The sequence below is a fragment of the Anguilla rostrata genome, chromosome 1 (assembly GCF_018555375.3).
Source record: "Anguilla rostrata isolate EN2019 chromosome 1, ASM1855537v3, whole genome shotgun sequence".
Classification (NCBI taxonomy): Eukaryota; Metazoa; Chordata; class Actinopteri; order Anguilliformes; family Anguillidae; genus Anguilla; species Anguilla rostrata.
This window is the reverse complement of record NC_057933.1, coordinates 40,643,746-40,670,938: the sequence shown is the minus strand read 5'-3', so window position 1 is coordinate 40,670,938 and position 27,193 is coordinate 40,643,746. Positions and strand designations below refer to the sequence as shown.

The following is a 27,193-nucleotide window of genomic DNA, read 5'->3' as shown; positions in this document are numbered from 1 at the left end:
TTGCTTGTTTTGTATTATGTTGTTCACAGTTTATTATGGACACATTGCTTATATTTAAGGACTCTGTAAATGCTTATGGCAAATAACAGGGACAATTACACTTCCAGGACACAGAAGACACATCCCACTTCTGTGGTCTATTAAAAAAGGTGTGTTTGAGTTTGTCTGACATTACTGTTGGGAATTGGGAATATGGCTTTTGAGCTGAAATGCGCTAGTATCTCATAACTCATTTGGGTGCATAATAAATGGTGTAAAAGATATGTGTTTAAATATTCATTTTTGGTTCAACATTCCACTGTTCAATTAACAGAAAGCTTACCCAACTCAGTCACAAGTTCAAATTAAAAAAATCTTTTCACATACCTACAGCCCCACCCCTGTCCTGTAGGCCTCACATTAAGCACTGTTGACTATTCCACAACATTCAACCCTTCCAAGTGTGAGTGATTGTTTGCAGATATTAGCACCTGGTAGTAGCACTCTGACACCTAGCACCATGAAGGAAAACCACTGCTGCCTCTAAAAATAAATCATTAGCCCCACAATATTGCTCAGAGGTTTCTTCTGCAAGGGTCAACTACCATTATCTCATAGACACTAACAAAAAGCTCCTGCCAGTTCATGGTGACATAATGAAATGAACCAAAGCTCATTGTTCCTGTGCTCTAAACCAAACACTGCACGCTTTACCAATTTCAAAACTGAAAAGAACAGGCCATTCACAGCACAGCCAGAGATGCTGTTGCTGACAGCAGGTAAAGCTGAAGGCCACAGGGTAACGAGTGGAAATAAGACCACCTTGTCACTACAGACCTGTGGCGCACAAAACCCCCCCCGGTGCCACTGAACTCACAGCTGCATGCCCCAGTGTTCACACTCCACCACCACAACTGTACTGCTGTCATTTTCCCCACTTAGTGTTTTCCTCCTTGTACTGCTGTGCATGTTCCGAGTGCTTCTGGCAGGATTTTGTGGTTGCAGACCAAATTCCTATTGTTCCATTCAATCACATTCCCATACATGTAAATATTTTTACCTTTAGTGTAGCATAAACAAATAGTAGCCTATTTGAAGTTATTTATCAGTATGCACCATAAACTTGTAACTTTTCAGATTGCATACCTGCTATTCCTAAAGGTCTTTTGTAAATCATCAGAAAAACACCATATCAAGCTGTTGCAAGCTAGCTGGCAGGCTACTCATGGCTAGCGAGCCAAGCAAGCATGCTGCTATCCCAATACAAGTCCTCCTCACACTCTTTCGCTCCCATAAATTGTTTCTGCTGGATGTGTATGCTTTAAGATCAGAATATAGAGAACTAATTGTTGCCAGCAAAACACTACTGACTTTAGAGTTTCTATACCCAGCAGAGTTCTTTTTTGGTAGCAATAAAATAGTGAACTAAGCTGGGTTAGTTGGCAGATACACACACAGCATCTCTCTCCCTCGGGTTCTGTGTATGCTTCTGCAGCAGACCTACCCGTCAGCCCCCTACTGCCATTGAAACACAGACATATGAACCCATTGAGAATGGGGGCTTTTCAGAAATGTGAAATGTTTGTAACTTTCAAAGTGAATTCAAACTACACAAATTTCTAATTGAGTAATTATTGGAATGGTTACCTGCATAAATTTAGTCTTATTAAAAAGCAGGTCCTTAAATTTAGCTATACATGAGTTTATAAGTTAACAAATCAAAGTTGTAAGTGGAATCTCAAAAGAACAGTACATGTTTTCTTTAACAGCTTTTTGATAGACAGAATAATAATGACTAAACTATAGCTGACAACACTTCTTGAATTCTCAAAAATGAAAATAATACAAATTGTAGGTTAAGGTTAAAAAGACTATAGCCTGTGTGTGTTGATTACAAGGAAACTGAAAGCTTTTAACCAGAAGAAGAGTGCTAGAAGGATGCACAGGGCAAACTGCAAGTTCAAAGCAAGCTGGGGGTGGTTCTTGCAGTGTTATGAAAGATACGCATCATGTTACTGATATGCATCATGTTAGTGCTGAAAGCAGAGCATTAGTCGGCAGATGAGAAGGTGGCTTATGTCACCCAATTACTTAAACTGCTTCTCGCACTGTTAATGAATAAATGCATCTATTAATGTGCTCCGGAATTCCTGTAGAACGCATGTTTTATTGTGGGCAAGGAATTGCTCGTTTTATTTTCATTATGCCACTCTTTCAGAGCTTGCTGATTTTAGGGAGACCCTACACAATTATACAGAGGACATGCGTTTCCAGTTTTTATCATTGGAAATTGTGAGTCCTTTCTGTTTAATGCTCGCTTTTTGGTCTGAATCACAAAACTTATTTGATGTTGTAACATGGGATTTCCATGACTTAGCCTACTCATGGGGCCACTGCAAAAACATTCAAATTCACCGTCCTTTTACCTCTGGGAGTACACTTTTCTGGGACGGTGGACAGCAATCCAACGGCAAAGCCAAAGGTATGCATTAGTTTTGCACAGCTACTATCAAATGGAGGAATACTGGGTTATTAAACAACATGACAAATGTGATGTTACATTCACTGTACCGAACTGAGCAGATAGCATTACATATACAGTCAAGTCCAGTCCATAATGTTTGGGACAAAGACACATTTTGTTTTCTTGATTTGACTACGTACTCCACAATTTAAGATTTGCAATCAAACAATTCAAATGTAGCCTAGTTAAAGAGAAGATTCTCAGCTTTTATTAAAGAGTATTTTTATATTTTGGTTTCACCATTCAGAAATTACAGCACTTTTTATACACAGTCCCCCTATTTCAGGGCACCATTATGTTTGGGGCAACTGGTATTTGGTTGGGTGTGGTCAATCGCTTCCTTAGTGCAGATATATGCGCTTTCAGTATGTAGGCCTAGTCTCAATTCTAATTCTGATTGCCTTTGGAGTCTGTTGTTGGCATCTGTCAACATGAGGACCACAGTTTTGCCAATGAAAGTCAAGGCAGCCATTATGAGGCTGAGAAATAAGAACACTCATAGACATAGGCCAAACCTTAGGCTTACAAAAATCAACTGTTCTCATCATTAAGAAGAAAGAGAGCACTGGTGAGCTCTGTAATCGCAAAGGGCCTGGTAGGCCAAAGAACACCTTAACAGTAACTGTTTATGACCAAAGAATTCTCACCACGAGGAAAAACAATCCCCAAACACCTGTCTGGCAGATTAGAAATGCTCTTCAGAAGGCAGGAATGGATGTGTCAACAGAACACATCACAACCCGAACCACAGAGGCTACACAGCAAGATACAAACCACTAATTACAACAGGATGGCCAAATTACAGTTTGCAAAGAAGTACTGTATCTACAAGAGCCAGCATAGTTCTGGGAAAAGGTCTTGTGGACAGATGAGACCAAGATTCACTTGTATCAGAGTGATGGCAAGAGCAAAGTGTGGAGGCTAACAAAAACTGCCCAAGATTCAAAGCACCCCCCTCGTGTTATGGTTTGGGCATGTACGGCACATCATCCAAAACTTAAGGCAACTAGCCCCAAAAACAAGCAGGAGCTAAAGATGGCTGCAGTGCAGGCCTGGCAGAACATCACCAAAGAATATATTCAGCACCTGATGATGTCTATGGGTCACAGACTTCAAGCAGTCACTGCATGCAAAGCATGATATGTGACAAAATCTAAACAGGACTACTTTCATTTACATAACATTAATATGTCCCAAACATTACAGTACCCTGAAATGGGGGGCTATGCATAAAAAGTGCTATTGTCTTGGTTGAACATGATAAAAATATTCTTTATGAAACCGAAATGACTTTTACCAAATGTAGATAAATGACATGTACCCACTTTTTGTCTTGTATATCCATGGACTACAGCTTCTATGAAATGAACGCTGGTACTAGAAAATGCTCAAATTTTTTCTTGTGTTGAGCTATGCTGTTTCGGGCACTGCAGCTTTCTACTGTAAAGATAAATGAAGCACGACACCCCCTTTGTCCCTTTATAAATCTTTATGCACAGTAGTGAAATTTAAAGCTGTATTAAAGTATTGTTGAATTTTTTCTTTTTAACCTAATGATGTTTACAGGGAGAAATATACTTACTCTGTAAATTATCAACAAAGCCCAACAGACTTCATCAGTGGATTTACAGTACTACTTCACAAAGACTTTGACAGCTTAAAAATTGCATTTCAGTCATAAAAATTTTCCACTATTCACTTGGCCAGTAAAACATTCCTAGCCATGAAGCCAACTTAGAAAATCCAGTTAGAAATTAGATAGATATCCCAGTTATCTATCTTTTCTGTACTTGAAAAACAAGTTAACTATAGCTACAGCAACGATGTCGAGGGCCACACACATTTTGTTACAATTTAGGTGCCTTCATAGCACAGTTGTGTTGTTGGGGTGCATTGCATGCTGCAATGGGAGAGGGAGACAAGTATAATGTGCAAGGTCCAGTCCTTTGTTCCTCCCAGCCTGGCACGTGCACACATAAGGTTCTAATGTTTGCTGGGCCACCAGAGCATTTGCCCCTCAGGAGCAAAAGTGCCAATTTGTTCACTCATTGCCTGCTGCTGCCCCACCCTTGCCTTTCTTCCAATCCTGTTCTTGCCCCATAAGTGCGCATGTAATGTGAAAAGCAAGTAAATAACACCACTCCTAAATTAAAAATTTAGACTATGCATTATAACAATATCTTCCCTGGGTTCAACCACAGTTAGTTACGCAATTCACACCACAGTCACTAGTGCTGAATCCTGCACGCATTGAGCATGCATTGCAGCTGTAGCCAATATTTAGTCCAATTTACGACAACAGCGATGATTGAGAATAAATTCCTTCCCCGGGTTGGCTTAAGATAGACAACTGAAGATGTGATAGTGCTGCTGTAAATAATGTACTTATTCAATAAAGCACTGACACATTTACAATCAGGGCCAATTATGAACCATGAACCAACAATGCTGTCATGATGGGAATTTTTTTTTTTTTCATATAGCCCTTATGCCTTAATTTCTACAGAAGTGAACCTGCATAGAAAATGAAAGCAAGTCATCTTACAGTTTTGCACTACTGTAATTTTTGCAGTTATAGCATATGATGCATGCTTTCCATTGAAATGAAATTGTTTCCGAGTTAATCAGCATATGGATAGCTGTAGAAAAATCTTTAATCTCTTTTAAAAAGGTGATCATCTATACATGGAAATGTTTTATGAAATATCATAGCCTAATGAAAAATCTGTATTGTTCTTTTGATGTAATCCAGGGGTCAAATACGTTTTTACATTTTTACGTACAAGCACGCTAAATTCAGTGAAAATCAGGCAAATATTCTAGGGGAAGTATAAAAAAGTTTTTTTTATTTTATTCTAAATGGTGAAAAATACAATACGGAGAACATTTTTGGTTCCATGAGGTTATCTGTTCACGATAAGGAGGAAAGTATGTGGAAAAATTTGGCATGTACGTGAACCAGGATGGGCATAATAATTTTTTGTTGCAATTTTTCAGGTAGTGCTGCAGTGCCACCTAGACTGATAGTGGCACAATATTTAGAGGCTGGATTTAAAGGTGGTATGGTCAAATATCATTTTTCACAATATATGCATATTCATATATTATCTTTAAGAATCGTGGACTGAGGGGGATGTGCTTCTCACGATTCTCGGAAGAGAAGTCCCTGTCAAATTTCATACAATTTGGCCCGATGGAGCCTATGCAAATCAATATTTTGCAAAAACCAGCCTCTATAGGCCATATGCCATGGAAACACTGCAAGCTTGTCCATGCTCGTCCACAACATAGCTATCTATCACCTCCTGAAGTACTGTTCCAATTGACAGAAATTTGTGGCCATACGCATATTTTGGCCACGGTTTTACTGAATTTTAATCACAGCCCTATGGCCATCTTTGGACATATCAAAATTGCATTCATAATCTAACACGGTTGGTGACAATTTGGTAAGAATTAGACAAACATTGTAGGAGAAGTTTGTAAACGTTGAAAAAAATGGCAGAAAAACCAACAGAATGGACTGTATGGGTTTTACGAGCAAATTTGCACAGGATGAGGTACACGTGGAAATTTGGTTCATGTAAGCAAAACATGGCCATAATAATGTTGCAATGTTGCAGTATCAGTTGCATGTATGCCTGCCAAATTTTCCCAAGTTTTTGAACATGGGAAAGGGGTGAAAATGCAAAAATCAATACATACTACATACAATCCTACATACTCTTAATGATTGGCCCATTAATAAGTTCTAAACAATGTATACGTTTTAAACAAATTCCATTGACAAGGGAGCGATATAATTTCAAATCCACGTGCCATGATATTTAGCTATGTTAGGGAAATTTGACAAAGTAAGAAAACTTGACACCATAGCAGTTTTTGAAGGACGCACATAAAGGCTGCATCGCATATCGAAAGGGTACACTTCATTTCAGAATAAAACACACAGCCTGTGTGGTCAAATTCTGATATTTTGTCAAGAAAGCATCCAAAAGATACAGATAAGGATAAAAAGGAACACACAGCTCCCAGATAGGTAGGCATCGAATACAGAACCTATGCTTTCCATCTCAAAAGTTTCTTAAAGTCTGCAGTCTCTCTGACCGTTTTAATCATTTCCAAGTGTCAACTGTTACCTTATTCATTAAAAGCAATGTATCTTATTGAATGTCTAGTAAACCACTTTCCACATGATGACTTGGTAATGACGTTATGATGGTTTCCTTCCAAGGATAAACCCTCTCAGTCCTTGAATATACACAGTGTAAAATGTAATCAGACCAACGTGACACCAAAGAAAAGTGCAATCTCAGCTGCAGTGTTCTATTGATGCGCTAACTTCTCTGTGCCATGCTATAAATGGAGCTCATATACCTTTTGAGTCCTCAAAATGCATCAGCTGGATCAGCCAATTCAGAGAACTGTCCTGGCAAGGAGAGCGGATGAGTTAAGAAAGCCCTCATGATATGGTGCAGGCTTCACATGGGAGCACAACCCCAAGCTTCCTGCCGGCTGCCCAACAAGGGAGTGACATGGACTAAAGATCATACTGGGATATTTCTACAGCCTTAAAGTGACACTGATACTGATACTTTTCTTTCTTTCAATCGTGCTTATGTGCTATATCACAAAGTGGGGTGATTCAGACATCAAACATGACATGAAATAAAAGCAACTAAAGGAAAAATATTTTTGTTGCAGCACACCAACAGAACACTTTACTTCGAAGCAGCTGAAAATATCACGCATGCTAGCACTAATGCTACCAGTAGGCTATTCCAGATTCCTGAATTTAGCATCTTCATATGCACAAAGCCACATCTTCAAAGCCATGCTGTGCATACATTTAAACTGGTTTACTGTATATAAATGGCACATTGCCCACCAAAAGTGCACCACAAAGCCAATGCTTATCCCAGCTAAGTGATGCTGTCACTACAGCCACAAGATACAAACTCTACAGAAGTAAGGCTCAAATTCCAATCCATAAATCATATCCATAACTCAAACTCTCACCCTAGTCATTGACCTGGCCACAAAGACAGTGTGTCAGTGCACATAAAGAGCAGCCTTGGCATGTTCTGCAGAGACAACAGATGTGACTACTAAAGGTGACCTGTTTGCAACCTGCAATAAATTTGGCCACCTCAATTTGTTCACTTGGTTTTCATGTCAGAGGAGCCTGTCCAACAGTTAGCAAACATATGTGAGTAAATCTTTTGCATGTCGCGTTTATTTTTCTAAGGTCAAGGTTCTACCAAATTACCTTTTTAAAGAAACCAAACACAACAAAAGGCTTGTGGAAATGCAGTGTGTTCTTCTGTGTCAGTCAAACAAATATACTGAAAGTGTTTCATCGCATTTTACACTGAGAATCTTTACTTTGAATCACTGTGGTTTATTTCATTAGGTGGAGCTCATTCCACACTACCATGGACACTTTTCCTGAAACTGGGGAAACGGGGAGTCATTTCATTCAAATACTTATCTGAGGGTAAAAGTCACTTTTGGAAGCTCACAGCCTGACCAAAAACTATGGTGAGTGTTCCTTCCTTTCAATATTCAAATAAAGTTGGACCATACCATTCTGCACAAAGCTGCCATTTAGTGCTCAGAAAACATAAAATATGGTTTACCCTACAGGTGTAAGTCAAGAAATTATGCACCATATCTACTTTTAACCATTCAGAACTTGCCCTTGTTCCAACGGTAAGCACCCTATAACAAATTATACATGATTTATTTAAATATTTTATTTAAAACTGGCACACCACCAAATCATACCTTTGAGATGGCCTTGTTTAAATTTCCCCTCCAGTGGTTGTTTTTCAATGACATATGATCTACAGCAATATTCCTCTTGCAATTATTCATTAAACTAATAAAATAATGGCTTAATTTAAAACATATCCCACCATGTAAATTCAAGATGGACTGAGTGTTGACTCATCCATGAATATTTATTTAATCCATGATGAATGACATTTTTGCAAAACCTTCTTTTACACAGTTACACAGTCAATCTTAGCCTATGCAATCTCACTGCAGGCCCATGGCTAGTAGCTAAAAAGACGTTGGCGTAGCCTTTCAGACAATTCTGTCTGCTAGTCAAACTATAACATGGTTGGATTACAATCCGCTAACTGAACTACCAGGGATCTGTATCAGCAATGCTAATGTCTGTTCCCTACCTAACCAGTTAACAACTGGCTACCTACAGTGCATTGAAAAGTTATTTCCTCTATTACTGCATATTTGTCGCATTGAATGGTTACACATATTTAGACAAAATACAATATTTTTTAGTGCATTTATTTAATGATCAAGTTGTCAAACACCTATATTACCCAAGTGATAAAAGTAATTGCTCCTTAAACTTGCTGTATCACTTTAGCAGCAATAACTGCAACCAAATGCTTCCTATAATTTATCATCAGTCTTTATCTGTGGAGGAATTTGAGCCCACTCTTCTTTGCAGAACTGCTTTAACTCAGACAAATTGGTAGGTTTTTGAGAATGAACAGCTTGTTTCAGGTCCTACCACAGCATGTATACTGGGTTCATGTCAAGACTTTGACTAGGCCACTCCAAAGCATTAAATCTGTTTCCTTTCAGCCACTGAGATGTGGACTTGCTTTTGTGTTTCGGATCACTGCCTTGCTGCATAACCCAATTAGGCTTCAGCGCATGGACAGATGACCAAACATTCTCCTAAAGAATTTACCAGTACAGAGCAGAATTTATGGTTCCTTCAATAACGATATCCATGTCCTGAGGCAGCAAAGCATCCCCACACCATCTACATTTTAACACTACATTTTAATGTTGGTATGATGTTCTTAATGTGAAATGCTGCATTTTCTTTACACCAGACATAATCGGACCTGTTGTGTTCCAAAGTTCCACTTTTGACTCATCTGTATATTGAAATTGATCCCAAAAGGCTTGGGCATCATCCAGGTGCTTTCTTTTTTACAAATGTGAGATGTGCACTGATGTTTCTCTTGGTTAGTAGTGGTTTCCACCTTGTTACTTTTTTCCAGTCTCTTTTTATGGTGGAATCATGAACAATAACCTTAAATGAGGCTACAGAGGCCTCATTTAATCTTTGGATGTTCTTCTGGGATAAGTTATTGCTGTGGTCACTCCTGGGATGGTTCACCACTATTCCAGGGGGTCTCCATTGGGAGATCATGGCTCTCACTGTGGTTCATTGGAGTCTCAGAGCCTTAGAAATGGCTTTGTAACCCTTTCCAGACTGATATATTTCAACAGGTGATTTACAGCCTATACTTTGTTTCTATTTGACCAACGTTGATCATTTAAATTGCAAACTGCAAGCCACCTCAGAAAAGGCATGCATCTCCCTCAACGTCCCATTTTGAAAGCAGAAATTTCTGAAATAAGTTTCAAATTATTGTAGCAAATTACTTAGCTCTAATCCACAGAAACCACAGCAGCCACAAACATCCTTTGTTGTTGGCTGTGACACTTCTCAGCATAATCACTCCAAGTCCATGTAGCCTACATGTAGCAAGTTTACCCAAATAAACACAAGATGCTGTGCTACAAAATCTGTGGAAATCAAGTCATGTCACTATTTGAAAATGGAGATTAAACATTTAATGATAGCTGACTAGCTTTTTAACCGTTAAAGTCGCACCGGCCCTTATTCAGGCCAGTGTGGGTTAATTTGCAATCATTCTGTTTTTTGCAGTGAGATTTTCAGTCAATTTCGTAACACAATATACTGGTTTAAAGTGCTAAAACTCACAGTTCGATCTCTATAAACTTCACAATGCCAATATTTTAGCTACAACAGTTCCACATTTTGTAAAAATGTGAGAAGGCAAGACAGGCTTGGAGGGTCCTCCTCACACCTTCTGTGCATTTTGGATATCCACAAGACCTCAAAAATCACAGTAACATCAGTATCCTTACCATGGCAAACAAAATTCATAGCATTTCTTACTCCCAAAAAGGTGTTAACTTGGAGAAACTTCGATAGAATATTCTTTGTTTACTTATCAGTTCTCAGGAAGAATTATCATTGTGTCACCATCGCATACAACCTGACAGTACAGTGCACATAAGACATTTTACCATCTCCAGTTAATAAACAATATCTAGAACAAGATGATCCCACCTTCAAGGTTCTCTGACCAATGCTGGTCAAGCAATCCCTCAGTATAGCAAACGAGACCTGCCGTGCGCAAGCAACAACCGGACTTGAAGAGCATAATCACTCCCCAGTGAACAGGCAGCCAATGGTGCACAATTATATTGATGACTGATAAGAATTTTAGCCAATTAAATTACATTTATAACAGACTAGTGAATATTTCAAGCTATTGTTCAGTGGGACACTGGAAAACTAGCTAGGCCTTTTGCTTAGTCTTTAAGAACAGTTTCAGGAAAGCAGATCATCTGATGTCATAATTAGATATAGCCTAATGGATTCTCCATGGATTTTAAATGTTCAGGTTGAGTTGGAATGCTATTGACAAAACATAAGAGAGCTACTTGTCATTAACTCTGAATTCAAAATAAAGTGTATTAAAGCATTTGATGCAGTTTCTTTGTTGCTCACCTACGTAAACTGAAGACAGGCAGTTTTTAGCAAGGAAGAGTAGGCCTATGTTTTCCATGACATTTACCATTGGCAAGTATGGAATTTACCCAAAGACAGTACCCTATGTATTAAACATATTCACTAACACAATTCAAAAACATTGAATACAGTGAATATTATGTTTTTTAAATGACTTGTTTAATATACACTACATCTCCAAAAGTATGTGGACACCACACATCAAAACATCTCATCCAAAATTATGGGCATTAATATGGTCCACCCTTTGCAGGTATAACCTCCACTCTTCTGGGAGGCATTATACTACACGTTGGAGCACTGCTGCAGGGATTTGGCTCCATTCAGCCAGAAGAACATTAGTGAGATCGGGCACTGATTAGCCAATTAGGCCTGGCTCGCAGTTGGCTTTCCAAGTAATCCCAAAGGTGGGATCCCAAAAGGCAGGCCAGAAAAGTTCTTCCACACCATTTCTACATGAACCTCGCTGTGTGCCCAGGGGCACTGTCATGCTGAAACAGGACAGGGCCTTCCCCAAACTGTCGGGGAAGGACAGAATCATCTAGAATTTGATTTTATGCTGTAGCGTTAAGATTTTCCTTCAGTGGAACAAAAAGGCCTAGCCCAAACCATGAAAAACAGCCCCGGACCAACGGGTATCCAGATCATTTTGGTCATATAGTCCATCTGAAATTGAATTCAATCATATTCCACTTATTCGAAAGCAAATTTAAATTCCACACCATTAACATATAATTCTATATTCTAATATTTGTTCAGGTCTAAATCAATTGTGTTTTGGTGCATTTTAATTCAATTCTGAATAGCCACAGGAGGCTTACTGGATGTGTGCTTTAGTCATGTCTCCAGTTCCTGTACTTGAAACAGCATGAGCTGGCTATTATGGGGTGCTATATAATCATTTTGGCCCGCCATTTTGAATTTTTTAAAAATACTTTCAAAAGGCAGCTTCTCATAAACTGTAAGTGTTGTCAATGAATGTGTCTGAATGTAGTTGCCAATAAAAAATAAGCAATTTGGCAAAGAATGAATGTAATATTTTGAAGTTCTTAATTCTGTCTGTAACTTTCAATATACTGCCAGTTGAAGTCTGAAAGGTGTATGTCTGAAATTTGTAATATTCATCGAAACCAAATAGTGCTCCAAGTCTGAAGCTGGTAGCATCAAAGATGACAAAAAAGCAGCCAGGTCAAATTGTGGCTGGGATCTGTACATTGCTCACAGAATTTTCACCCTCAGTGCCTCTGTGGCATTTGTCCTGGAATTGTGAAACTTGACATGTAAGTTTGTCTCCTTATCCTTTTTTTTTGCCCAAAACATGTAAGAAGCCCCACCAAGGGGGCCCCAAACCTTAGGTTGGGAACCACTGTCATATAACGTCTGAGAGTCAAACACTCACCCCTGTCACAGTGGGATAACAGTTTAATTGTTTAAATATCATTATAGTGAAGAATTTTCCACTAGGACAAAAAAGGTCATGTATTTTTTCCCCAACATTTTGGCTACTTTCGGCATTGCAGTGTAACCCAGCTCATTGCTGCTATTATTATTATTGTTATTATTATTATAATTATTATTATCATCATTATTATAACATATCAACATATCTAATTAATGCTGAGCCATGAAAAATCCTCTGAATGTCCATTCTTAATAGGCATCTATAACTATATGTCATCCGGTCCACATAACTATCGCAAAACTGCCAGCAAAATTCATTCTCCAGGATCAAGATATTCAACCTTGCCTTTCTACATGTAAAATAAGTGGGTTGGCAATTATTTTTTGTTTTATTGAGATATGTTAAATAGGTGAAGCATAAAATGCTGCACATGGGACAGAGACATCTATTAAATTTAATGAAGGTCAAACCCAAAGGAATCTTGGTTTTCAGTCAATGGAGATCAAAGTAAGATGCTTGGGATAAGACATGCTTTATCAATGCTTAATTTGACTGCTACACTTTCATAGATCGTAGACCAATGAGAACTACATTACTGACATCCCTTGTCATTCCTAGGAATCCCACAAAACACCAATAATTCAGTAAATTATGCAAGCGATAGGACTGGCTGCTTAAATAACTTTTCAATACTACAAGACTCTTCTCACAGTTCATGTCCCATGCAAAACATGCATTAAATACTATTTCATTGAATCACAATGAATACGTGAATCAGAATACTTAATGTTAAAAAAGCATTTTATGTGACATCTGTTTTCTCTTTAATTACTACTATCTATCAATCAACCTTCTTATACCTTTCACACTTGACACCAGATTTTACAAAAATCGGGCCACATTGACATTCAACATCATAAAAAATAAAAAATAAACTTTGACAAACGGACAGCCTGAATGGAAGAATAACAACAAATTATAACAACCAACGTGGGAATAAAACCATAAAATCCACCGCTGTACATTCCTTGTTAACGTTAGCTTTGTCGGCATGATCAAAGCCCTTTTGGCAAGACTAACGCCTCTTGATTTTCCAATTGTCGGATAAACTAGATTTATAATAATTGATAGGGGGACTAAATCCTATGTTAAGTAAACAACAAAAATTTGAGCAATATTGGACCTTAACTCCCATCTCGGGTTCATGACATTCAACAGAGTATAAGTTTGTATTTAAACTGTTTCGCCTAAACTGACTATTTATCAGTGGTGGGAAATGGAATCGATACAGTAAACAGATCACCCACACAGACCGTACCTCGTTTGTCAAGCCCGTGTAGACGCCCCAATAAAACTTACAACCATTTAAAAATCAGCCCAAAATGAAGGTGTAGGCAATGAGGAAATAAATTGCCGGGAAACTGTGCCAAACTCCTGCCTTTCCTGCACTCCGGAATGTCTGGTTAAGATAATGCTTATTGAACATACGAAACTCGGTATCCAAATTTCGTTTTCACACAGGACGTAACGCTCTTTAGCCATCTCCGACACCACTTTTAACACGAGGGGATATAACGTAGTTGGCAACAGAAGCTATCAGTGCACCATACAGTAGCCTAATTATATGTTTCATACTAGGAAACGAAATTTCCAGGAAATTTTAACTCAACACAAATCTGATATTGGGGCAGTCAAGCTGTATTGAAACAAAACGCTTTGTACAGTTAACCGCCCGTGATTTTAAGAATCTGTCGCCAAATATTTAATCTCGATGTTTTTTCCTCAGCAGGTGACGGCAGTAAGAGTTACTGTATGTGCAGGGGAAGATTAAATTGGGGCTGAAACATGATTCAGAGGCGTTTTCTTTACGAATGAGCAAGATCATAGGCTACAGTAGCCTACCCACATGCACACTGAAAATAACCAGAATACGGCGAAAGAGAATGGATATGATGTGCACAGCGCTTAAAGCTTACTAACGCTACTGATCAGCTTAGCTCACATAGGGCGTATCACAGGATAGGGATCATTCGTTTCCAAAACAACATGGTTTAGTCTAAACCAAATCTTGCTTCTAGTCTTATCCGTACATAACACAGACATGTAAAATGTCGAAAATTAATTACAATGCAATAGATAATGAATTTTTTTCAAAAAGCGTCTTAAATTTTATCGGCCTTGCGACGACATCGTCTGCATAACGTTAGGCATTTAGAGCAGCCAAATTGGTAGTTAGGCATTTATGATTAAACGTTAAGATCAAGCTGCAATCTACGGGAGCTGGTGTACAGCTAACACTGACGTTAGCTCCTCTTGCAAGATAAAATATTAAAAGTAACTCGACCCACGCTGTTAGGGCAGCAATTCAACAACACGCTTCGCCCACCTAGGCAATCCATTTAGAGAGAACGACAAATAGAACAATTATTTCGACTTTATGAACCAGCAAAATGGATCGATTCTATTCAATTTTTATTCTGTTTTCCGATACCTTTACACACATCGAGTGAGAATCGAGAAAATATGATTCCTAATCTGCTGAGTTTACTTTTCCGTCTGATATATCAATAACGGAATTTATTCGTGTCGAAATGAGGCGAAAATCCTAGAACTGACAAGACATGTTAAAACGGTGACCTACTTCCGAAGTAGCATGCTCGAGATAATATTCATGCGCTATGCTCGCCAGCCCTGCTGCAGCAGCATGTCATTTTCCACCAAGCCAACGTTCGCTACTGATCGCCAAAAATAAAAATAAAACTACATTTCAAACAGTGATATTTCTACAGATTATATCGTTGTTTAAATCGGCATTATGTAAATCTTATTGTTTAAATTATACCAGTGAGTTAGCCAGATAATCTAGCAAGCTACAAATCGTTAGCGTACAAGCTAATCTAGCAAGTAGCTACTGTAGATAACGTTACCTTCTGAAGAAATGTTTTGCATTCCCCTTGGACGTCGGAATTTCCTCTGCTATGTACAACGCAGTTATCATGTCCAGGATTATTTTTCTGTCTACATTTTCGAAGACGGGGACTTACTGTATGGGGCAAGACCAAAAACTTCGAAAGACGGCAGAACTGATGGGTTTTTAATCAATATTTATGTGAAAGTTCCGTGCAACAGTAAAGCATAGAACGCGGCTCCAGTTCTTCTTCCTGATTTGTCTCCAATCGGAGCTAGTCATGTTTTCATAAAACTTAATAGCAGCCAATTGCAAAGCAGTCGTGTTGCGTTTGACATCGCTATTGTCCAATCAACGCAATCCCTTTTACTTTTCCGTCTTTTTAACGCAAGTTATTGAAGAACACTCACCCTCCTCCAAAAGCTCTTTACTGTTCTGTGAACTGTCTATTCGCTATGAACTTACCGCGACAGCATTGCTTGCGCGCATCATCGTGACCATCACTAATCAACAACCTATTAAAGAGAGCCTATAATTAATTGACATGTGTATTCTAAAACAATAGTCTATAATTGACGAGACCTTCTCCATCTCCAAACATTCATCTAACGTTAATTACTCAGTTCGTTATACACGTTAAACACAGACATTTGTCTTTGGGGGCTGCGTCCATTGCCTCACTGTATCTGATAATGTAGCATGTGTTCTGTTCCAACGTTGATACTCTTATTTTTCTATAATATTATTATTATTATTATTGTATTATAGCAACAGTAATAATAGTAATAACAATACCAATAATAATTGGCCTAATAATAATAATTATTATTATTATTAGGCCAACAGAAGACAGAAGACTGACTATAAAGTACATCAAAGAAAATAATCAATACGATACATTTACCACACCCAGACAAGCAACAACATAATGCTGATATCATGTACCTGGCTCTGTCACAAAATTAACATTATTTGGGTATACAAATGCCCTACGTCTTAACAGACCTTTCCCATGTTAAAAGAAAAATAATTAATACAGACAATTAGGACACTGATGTTGAGGTTACTGTATAACTGAACGTTGAAGAGAATACTTTCTCATACTTTTATGACTAGATGGGTTTAAGACAAATTTTGAACACATATTTAGTCTCAACATGACATCATTTCATTTTCAATTACCATACAGTAACATGCAATCATATACAGCCTCTGAAATGACCTCTAAAACATCTCAAAAGTTCTTAAGAGGTTTACACACCTCACCTCAGTCACCATAAATGTGTAGCACTCTACCAGGGTGACTGCTCAGCAGCAATTTTGCACCAGAACACTAACCACACACCAGCTAATTTGGAAAGAGAAACTACTGAGCCTCAGGGCAGTCATGGTCTTATGACCATAAATGCATACATGATTCGAAATGACCTCCTGCCCTCATCAACAATATATTGTTCTCTGATCCAGAGGGATACTGAAAAGGAACAAGACTGATCTAAAAGTACATTTTTCACCACCAGTTCTTGGTAGTAGTAGGCCCTATTGGGACAATTTAGGGTGCATTCGTGCCCATTTTGCCCCCAGCACTAGGTAAATGGTGTTAGAAATGGTGTCTTCAAACTTTTACATTCCTTTGAGTTATTTCATATTCATTGGAAGATCCAGTAAGCACAAACAGGTGTTAATCAAAAATGGTGTACAATGGCATTCAGCCTATGTCGTACTCCCACAACATTGCACAAAACAAACATATAACTCATCCAAATAAAAAACCAGAGCAAACATCAAATATGTCATTATTGCAGTTTTACATTCCTCCTTTTACACTTTATAACACTTCTGCTTCTCATGACTGATATTGTCCTTATAATGAATATCGCCCTTCATTTTTCGATTAGTTATTTCATTTTAAATGTCTAACGTTAGAAACAAAGACCTATTTTTTTTTAGCGCAAGTCCACATAGTAGTACGTTTCCGGTTTTTTCTTATTATTCGATTTCGTTTCACGGCAAAATCGAAAAAAAGCGAAGCAAAACATTCCCTTAACTTAGCATTGAAAACGAACAAACTAATGTCTGCTAGCTTTTGTTTGATGCGATATCGGTGTAATAATGAGGTGCATTGTACCCGGTTGTTATAATGACCCCGTTAAACTTGCCTTGAAAGCACATTTTCATAGTTTTCCACGCGATGCAACTTTGTGCCGGACATGGCTGGATTTAATCAGACACCCCAACATAACAGCCGAAGAAGTTAGCAAACGAGGACTAAGGGTATGCAGCCACTACTTTGAAGGCACCGACTACCAAGGCGACTGTCTGAAGCCTGGAGCTGTACCCACCGTTTTCCCATCCTTGGTCGAACCGTTCAAGGAAGGTACTATGCGGGCTGGCTAAGGCTATCACATCTGTCTGTGATACATAGGATGTCTACAACCAGTTGCCGTTTGTCCTGGGAATAGCCTGTGGTTCCTTAATCTTGGCCCGCTCCTGACTCGCTCTCGCACGATCAGCCTGCAAATTAGCCAGATCTTCTTCTGTGTATTCTAGCTCGAATCAATCGGGCACAACGATTCCATGATCAAAAACAAAATCTCCTTTGTCCTCAGACATTTTCGGTTTCGCTAGCTAGTAGTCATACAACACTATTTCTACCATAGACATATATGTATATATGTCTATGATTTCTACAACCAACCTAATGTTATTGTCTGCAGGTACGCCCACATCAGAAGTCACGCAATGATATGCATCCTTGAGTTCAACACTAAACTGCCTGGGTCTACGTCCTGCATTTGTAAAGGAAAACAACAAAACAGCGTAAAATATGAACATAATGAAATAACTAATCGAAAATTGAAGGGCGACACATTCATTAGAAGGACAATGTCAGTCCTGTGAAGCAGAAGTGTTATAAAGTGTAATTCCCCTTTAAGTAAGCTCATATCCATTTATACTGCAGCACACAACCCAAAAATTGTGTAGTGAAAGTGTATTACTATGTATTAGAGCCTAATCCTAACTCAATATGTGTTTTAAACACCATCTGAATTGTAGACATGTATATATTTTATTAGATAGCCTTGGGAAAACGAATTATACATTCTAAAACATTGTTAACCAGAATTTTACAAAAATGTGCAATTTCTAGCATAGCCTACAATAGATTACACTCCTGTGATGCGATAATCCCCCCATTACTGTCAATTCTTCTAATCATCTACTGACTTTCTATCACGCACACACACACACACACACCCACAATCACATAAGCACACGCACACACACACACACTCACACACACCCACACTTGCATATACACACACATACACACACACCTGCATACACACACACACACACACACACCAACACACACACACACACACACACACTCGTGCGCACACACATGCACACTCACCCACCCACATACACAAACACACACACACACACTCCTCTGTAAAGACTGAAACATTGGCAGTAACTATCATATCATTGTCACTCTGTCACAGTAGCACATTTGGTTCGGGAAATGCCTGTGACAGCATTCCTGCCGCGATACTTCCTTGTAACTCAGAATTGTGCTGCCCCTGGTACTGCTGCCCTGTCAGGAGGTGAAAGAGCTTCACTGTTCTGCCAGAATGCGCAGCACACAACTTCCCTGTGTGACTGACCTCTGGCCTGGACTCTCTCTGAACCGTCAGATGGCAATTAAGTTATAAATTGCTCCTGACTTTCCAGAGGAAGCAAAGGTAGAACTTTGTTGGCCACAGTTTTTGCCTCAAAGGTTTTGCCAAAAAATATCAAGGGAAAACTGCAGGTAATTTTTATGTCCAAAATTTAATGAATTACATGCTTGGAGTAGAATGTTAGATGACTCAAACAATCCAATATATTAGCCCAACAAGTTGTTTTTTTCCAGTGGTTGCTGGCCATGGCATTCCTAATGCCATCTGAGTTGTAATGTAATTGTTTATTTCACCTAAAACATTTAGAGAAAAAAACAATAACACAGATCACAAGAAAGAATTTTTTGATGTATGTATCAGTCACAATTCACCATAAAAACCCAAACCGTAATTTGATTATCAGTAGTCAATTTAAAGGCCACTGTATTTAAAGTGTCCACTAAGCCACACGATAATGATGTATAGGCTACTTACTTTTTAAAATTTACAAACAGGAAACATGAAAATTTACTTTAGATGTATCGTAAACAATTTCTAAACACAAGCACTGGAGGTCTGACACTTATGTCCATTCTGTTTGGATATCCACAACAAGTTCATTACAGATAGGCCACCTACTAAACAGTGGCACCAGTGATTGGTGAAATTGGTGCTGTGATGTTAGATAATAAACACAGTAATAAATCCTCCTGTAGCAGGCAGTAAAAAAAACTTTCTTGGTTTTAGGGAAAAACTAGAAATACTGCCTTGCGATTGTATGACTCCGCCAACCAAGGCAAAAACGTGTATTGTGAGGTCACAGTGACCTTGACCTTTGACCACAAAAATCTACTCAGTTCATCCTTGAGTTCAAGTGGACGTGTGTGCAAAATTTGAAGAAATTCCCTCAAGGCAAAAACATGTTTTGTATTCCCTCAAGGCAAAAACATGTTTTGTGAGGTCACAGTGACCTTGACCTTTGACCACCAAAATCTACTCAGTTCATCCTTGAGTCCAAGTGGACGTTTGTGCAAAATTTGAAGAAATTCCCTCAAGGCGTTCCTGAGTTCGCGAGAATCGGGACGGAAGGACGGACGGACAACCCGAAAACATAATGCCTCCGACCACGGCTGTGCCATCGCGGAGGCAGAAAAAAGTTTAAAATCTCAACTGAAAAAAATATGTCTGATTTCATGGCATTTGTTTTCTTTGATTCTATGAAAACTGAACTATTCAACTATATTTGACCATTTTTATTGCATAGTCTCTTTGAAACATAATATTGTTTGCTTCTATGAAGAGTTAAACTTCCTATACCACGCTTTACTGAGCGTATACTTTTTTTTTTACAAAATTAACTGCATGAATTGTTCATTAACAACTGGTATTTTTCATAATTTTTTTCCCCCCATTTTCCATGACATCTTTTCTAAGCATTGGTGCTTGTTTTCTAAACTTTAAAAAAAAATATATATTTTTCAGAAGGACACTGTAATTATGTCACGTATAGATCTTAGATACTGAGAGAGTAGTCATTACAATGTATGACTACCACTCTTCCAAAATGAGCATTTTCCCATTGTTTCCTATTACATATTTTACTTCAGGTTTTGTACAGTATATAAGCACTACACATAAAGGCCTAGGTGAATTGTGCAGGAATGTATGTCTTACAATTTGGTGGGCTCATACTTTGCCTCAAATCAGAATTCATAATTCTCCATATCTTGCATATAGTCAGAAAGACTTTCATATACCTTTTAGTCTTCATGGCATGCGTAGCTATTTCTGACATAATGTGGCTTAAGACTGTAAATAATCCCTCAAAACATGAAAAGCATAATAAAGAAAAATTAACAACTTGTCAAATTCCAATTGTGGTTGGAACAAAAACCAGCATGTGCAGGGGTCGCCCAGGACAGAGTTTAAGAACCCCTGGTCTATAAGAACACAATGGCACAACAATGCCAAATAATTATTTCTATATCCCACACATTTTTCACAATGAGAAAAGATTGCGCAAAGCAAAATTAGCAGGACATCTGAAAGATGGAATTTCTGCAGTGGCCATAATGTACAACCGCATCTCCGTTATTATGAGTCAACTGCTCAATATATTAGCAACCAGCACTCACAATAGAGTCCATGTTTGGACTTTTTTTTTGTAGACTTCTAAGCATTCTAATGAGGTATTGTATGACACAGGCATATACTATACAGCAAGACAACATTTCCACTGAAGAACCATCAAATCAAAATTTGTTGAATTTGACTGCAGTTTTGTGACAACATTCTCCCCACTATTTGCATTCTTACAGCCTTGATAGGTGAGACTTCCGTATGTGGCAACATCCCTTCCCCCAAAAAAGGTTTGATGAGACACGGACGGCTCCTCTTCAGCTGACAGACACCCTTGTCTTCAGTGTAGAGAAGTCGGAAATGATAGAACAGGAAAGCAGATGATGAAGCTCATCATTCATAGCCAAAATGACCCTCTGAGGTAACGGAATGGCCGCTGAGAGTGCTGCCACACAGAGGGTTAGGGTCTGGGGTACCAAAGGCACTTTTTCCATCTAAAGCAGCAGTCACTCTACCTAATCCTAAACTGCCCAAATTTACAGTGTTTGGACAATTCCGCATCCAAGTAGTTAAATTGAATTGTAATAACCATCCCTTCCAAGTAATATTTAGTAAATTCTTTGTGTTATCATTGTGATGTAAAGTGCTTAATACATCAAAAAAAAAACAGTATTCACATGCCAAGAAATGTAACACTTAAAATGAATTCATAAACTACAATAAGATGCAGATAGCCCTACATTTTAAGGCACCCCTGTAAATAATTTCCATTTCCACAGCACCCCAAAACGACAAAACCTGTTTGCAACACCTTATACACATGTTTTTAAGTGATAAAAAAAACTGGGCACTGAATTAGTGGTACATCTTGTAAATCTGTATTAAAGACAGAAATAGATGAACATGTCAAAATATTAAATCTGTTTCATTCAACAAATTACATTTTTAGAAACTACACATTTAGGTTATTTAGGGCAGTGGCCTCTCCCACAGGAGATCAGGGTTGATGTCTTACCAGATTCCTGCTGTTACCCTTAGTTTTGCTATATTTTAATGCATACAATAACGCATCAAACTGCTTGGCATAAATACAATGAGCTACAGTATATTGCAGAATTGTTTGTAGGGCAGTTCACAGAAGTCTGCCTCTTATCAGACCCTCAAAGTAAAACTGTTTACTGTGCTGACAGGGAGTCAGCAATTGCGATGACGAGACAGTGCTCAGTTGCAAAACATCCAATTGGATCAGCATTATGTGAACTCTAGGTTCTCCATAAAACAATATAATCATGTTTTGTATTGTTGAAAAACTGATGTCATGGGGAACAAGTTGTTGTCTTTGGTGGTGGGGTGCTGACTAAAGATCTTGATGCCTATGGGTCGGCACCCAGCCATATACAAAGGTTAACCCAGTGTGATATGCTTACAAAGGTAATGCAAGCAGGATCATTGATCTATAATGTGTTGCCATGATTGTGTCTTTATTTGCTTGACTTGGTTTTTTGCTTTGATCATTTTGTATATGGTAAATGGTAAATGGACTGCATTTATATAGCGCTTTTATCCAAAGCGCTTTACAATTGATGCCTCTCATTCGCCAGAGCAGTTAGGGGTTAGGAGTCTTGCTCAAGGACACTTCGACACACCCAGGGCAGGGTTTGAACCGGCAACCCTCCGACTGCCAGACAATCGGTCTTACCTCCTGAGCTATGTCGCCCCTACCATATATATAAGTATATAAGTGGAAATGTGAAGTTGTTTGGGGAGACTCGTCAACACGGTCTCCTGCGCGTATAAGCCATTTACGTGTAAAGCCATTTCACCACTCACGTTTTGCACCATTGTATATTGTCATTATTACTAGACACACTGAACAATAAACTGCATTCATTTTTAACCTGACATTCCTCTTCGACTCTTACCATTGTACACCTAGCAGTTTTAAGGTCCTAGCATACACACAGAAGTTAAGATTCACCCCGTTGTCACTCACCTATACACTAGTGTCACAGCAGGATACACAATGGTTTTTATGCAGGCTACACATGCCAATGACATGTCCGCATCTACCAAGTTAGATAGCAATCAAAAGAGAAAAATGCTACCGGCGGACAGCAGTCTCCGCCATCTATGCATAACTGTTAGCACAGAGGAAAGGTTAAACACTATCTGGAGTCAGATAATCAAGATGACATTTACTGTTCCAGTAGCACCAGGTAAGACTACATGTGTTCCTTCACCATTCAGATCCTTCTGCGGTTTGCGGAGGGGTTTCTTGCAGTTGATGACCGTGATGTGACAAGTTTTGGTTTCTTGCTGTTGTCATGGTTTTAGGTTACAGTGGCTGGGTGTGGCCACCAGGGGAGCACCCTGAGTCCTGATTGGCCTCACCTGTTCGTCGCCTATTTAACCTGTGACGTGACAGGGTTCATCGCGTCTGTGTCAATATTACTAAGACCAGAGCCAGGTATTAGGATGGTGGGACAAGTGCTCTGTGTGAGCTATTTGTGTTAGGTTGCTTGTCCGGTATACTCAGCGTGGGTGTTAAGCGCAGTTTAACGCTCTAGGAAAAGGTTCTTTATTATTTTACAGCTCTGCGAGCTGGGGTATTTGGGACGTTGTCCTGGTCTTGTATTTCTTTTGAGTTTTTCTGAGTTGCACTCAGATTATTTATTTTAGCTGAGTGTTTGACACTCAGCTGTATTCTCTTTTAAACCCTAAGTCTAAGGGTTTCCCGTTGGAACTTCCGGGACCTTTATTATTTAAGTACCAGTGTTTGGGTTCTCGGTTTAGCGTTCGTCGGAGATCGGCTTTGCTACTATTATTTCTTTGTCTTTTTTTTCCTTCCCTCTGTTTAGTCCTTCGGGATTTAGGGGCTACTTGTAGTAGCTTGGTGGTACCCTTGTCAGTGTGCTTTTGAACCTCCGAACACTACCCATTCCCCTTTATAGCTGTTGGTGACCCCAACACACCGTTAGGTGTTTCTGAGGGGTTTCAACCAAAACGAGTTCAGCAGGGGGCAGTCTTAATTTTTTTTTCTTCATTAATCAATCAATTATTTCAAGTAATGAAACGGATCAAGTTTCAACAAATGAGCCCAGCAAATAAAGCACATTGTCTCAGTAATTTGCCATGGCTCAGTATTTATTAAGCACAATACAAGATAGCCCATGAATGCATTTCAACATTTTTGCTATTTGAGAGTTATGATTGCTGTCCAAAGTGCTGGACACACATCATTTCATATTGGCAGGGAAAACGATAGGGTTAACTTGTTGACTGTTGCTAACTTTAGCTTGTTTGTTTTCTTTTTGTGATGTTACATGGGATGTCGTGCTCAATAGCTACCCACGGCACGTACGCATTGAAAATAGTTACATCCATGAATGTGATGTCGTTTAAACACTAACTTATACATTTAGACTATGTTAATTCAAAAATGCGGGACCTAAAACAAAGATTCAAATTCTCAAATTTAAGTTGGAAAAAATTATAATGATATTCAAATATTTTTGCCAGTCCTATGAGGCACCCCTGGAAGGTTCTCAAGGCACCCCATGGTGCCATGGCACCCGCTTGATGCGTATCTAGACTGCCTCAGAATTGTGTCTTGTGATTTAGCTGTCATGTATAGATTGCACTAAGACAACATACAGTGTTGATTGTCTGACAGTTAAAAAACCAGCATGAAAACTGACCCAGGCCTTTACAGTATGGCCGAACTATCTCACAGAAGTATTAGTCTGGTATTTAATTATGCTTATGTAATATGCATGTAAATATATGTTACCAAATTTGTATTGTGATTGTCGCTAAGAAAACAAAGAGACATAGTTCGCTATCACCAACCAGTGTGGCATCGGTGCATATAAAAAGATAAGCTCAGAGTCCTGAAAAGATCTCATAAAAAGTATTTCCTGAATACATTAGGTAGAGGAAAAAACAAAAAGATTGCATCAAAAAATAACCCAATCTGAATGGTCCCATCCTCTTCATAGCATAAACTATACAGGGGTGTTGTAGTGTCCCCGGATGAGTGCTTCACTGAACCTCTTGCTCTTAAGCTGATTGGCTCTCAAAGTTCTGAGAAGACTGTTCATGGAGCTGTGTGAAATGACTTGCAGTTAAGCCACAATCTGTGGTTTGCTAGATGCATGCTATACACACTATAGTTCGGGATTGCAGTCATTTGATTGCAGCTTTGCAACACATCCTGCCCCTCACCATGTCTTCAAAAACTGGTGACAATCACGGTATCATCCTTTCAGTGTTCAAGTCGAGCAGTAGAGGCTTACACCTTTATTTGTACACAGCCAGATTTACGTATGGCAGCAGGTTACCTCAGATCTGATGCAAGATGAGAGGAATCACTGGTGCATCTTGTTAGCTGCTGAATGGGATGTCTTCAAAGAGGCTAGAAGCAGGGCACCATGCCAGGAAAAATGACATGAATTGAAGATGAGTCTTGAAACACACACTGTTGATCTTGTGGTGTGGCACACAGTGGAAAGATTCTCCAGATAGAGGGGTTTTAAGCAGCAGTAACAATTTCCCATTTACAACACCTGTTTTACATCTTTCAGGCAAACCTTTTAAATGATTTGATTTGAGTTGGGCCACGTCTGGCCTCAACAAGAAAGACAGACATTATTTTTCACAGAATTGCAGCAGGTAACCCAATGCACCAAATACATGTGAGCAGATAACAATGGCTTGGATGGCTGCAATAACCCACTTTCACACAAAATTTTACACAGGTGCCATTTTGTGTCTGTGAATGTGGTCTCTGCCTAGGGCTGTCAACATTACGTTCTCATATTCAATTACGTTCCAATATTGCTTCAAAAAACATAAGTTGGAATATATTCAAATATATTTTACAATTTTAAATGTTGAATTACATGTCCAACTTTTGGGCTGTGTTAATATCCAAAATTATTATCCATTAGGCTATATCCAAAAGACGGTAAACCAATACAATGAGAGACAAAACTACTATAGGTATGCAACATTTTAGTTGAAAAAAAAAAAACATTAACATGAACATTCAAGATGGCTTTTAATATCTAGATACAGTATAATTTTATGATCAGGTGCTGACTTAAGTGATACAACAGTAAGCATGCTTGGCAATTTTATGTCGTAACAAAATGGTACCTAAAAACAGATACATACTGAAAAATGGATACAATTAAATTTTTCCCTATTTGAATTATTTTGCCCAAGCATGCATAGATTACTTGCGTACCACTTATGTCAACCCCTGTTTATAATGCTTTTGATTAAATAGTATTAAGGCACACAATTTGTGAGTAAAAATAATTTCTGTTCCTGATGGATAATTTACGTGCTATTAAAAGTGTGAAGTATACTTTCTTGGACCTCAAGATCAAAATAGTTTTACCGTTATCCTCCCAAAACATTAGCTTAGAAAAAGAAATGGGCAAAACTAACTTTAACTGGTTAAGCATTTTATGCCAATGTCAGACCTGCAGGTTATTTGCCAAAAACACCAAATGGTCCACTTGTGAAGAGGCCAGTGACAGTTTCCCTTTTATTCACTTAATTCACTATTCACTTTATTTAGCTACTATATTCCCAGTGGAGGAAAAGACGTCGCACCAGGGAAGAAGTGAAAGTGCCCTGTCCATCAAACAGCATAACAACGACCCAATCCAGCGATTTCAGGTTTCAACAGAGGACGCGTTAAAATGCTAGATTTATTTTTGGTTTAACACAACCCAGGTGGAAAGGAAGATGGCTGCAATCAAGCAACTCAAGAGCTCAGTCTTGCCTCTCCTGCACCAATAGCAACTGTGAATCCACAAACAGCTGACTTTGGTTTTAAAGACTTTTCCCCCGTTTCCTCTACGCAGCCCAGGGAATTTTCCAGCTGTGCCTCTGGGCACTGTTCCAGGTAGGGCCTGATGTGCTGGTGGACTGAGCCATATGAAACACATTATCTTCTTCAAACAAACAGAGGTAGCAATACTCAGAAATGACACGTAAAAGGTAGCGAAGT

At 38.7% G+C, this 27,193-nt stretch overlaps 1 protein-coding gene across 5 annotated transcripts in view; it reads right to left on the bottom strand.

Moving 5' to 3' along the window:
* bahd1 (bromo adjacent homology domain containing 1) overlaps nt 1-27,193 on the bottom strand; it is an 82,210-nt gene that overhangs the window by 25,655 nt on the left and 29,362 nt on the right. Inside the window, exon 1 of one of the 5 annotated variants that reach the window (XM_064337003.1) lies at nt 15,447-16,196. The exons of 3 other annotated variants lie outside the window; for them this stretch is intronic. In XM_064337003.1, the coding sequence (XP_064193073.1) occupies nt 15,447-15,468 (22 nt within the window). In that variant the 5' untranslated portion in view covers nt 15,469-16,196. Of the gene's footprint in view, nt 1-15,446; nt 16,197-27,193 lie in introns of those variants that run through there. One more of the 5 variants, XM_064337036.1, reaches the window with a different exon arrangement.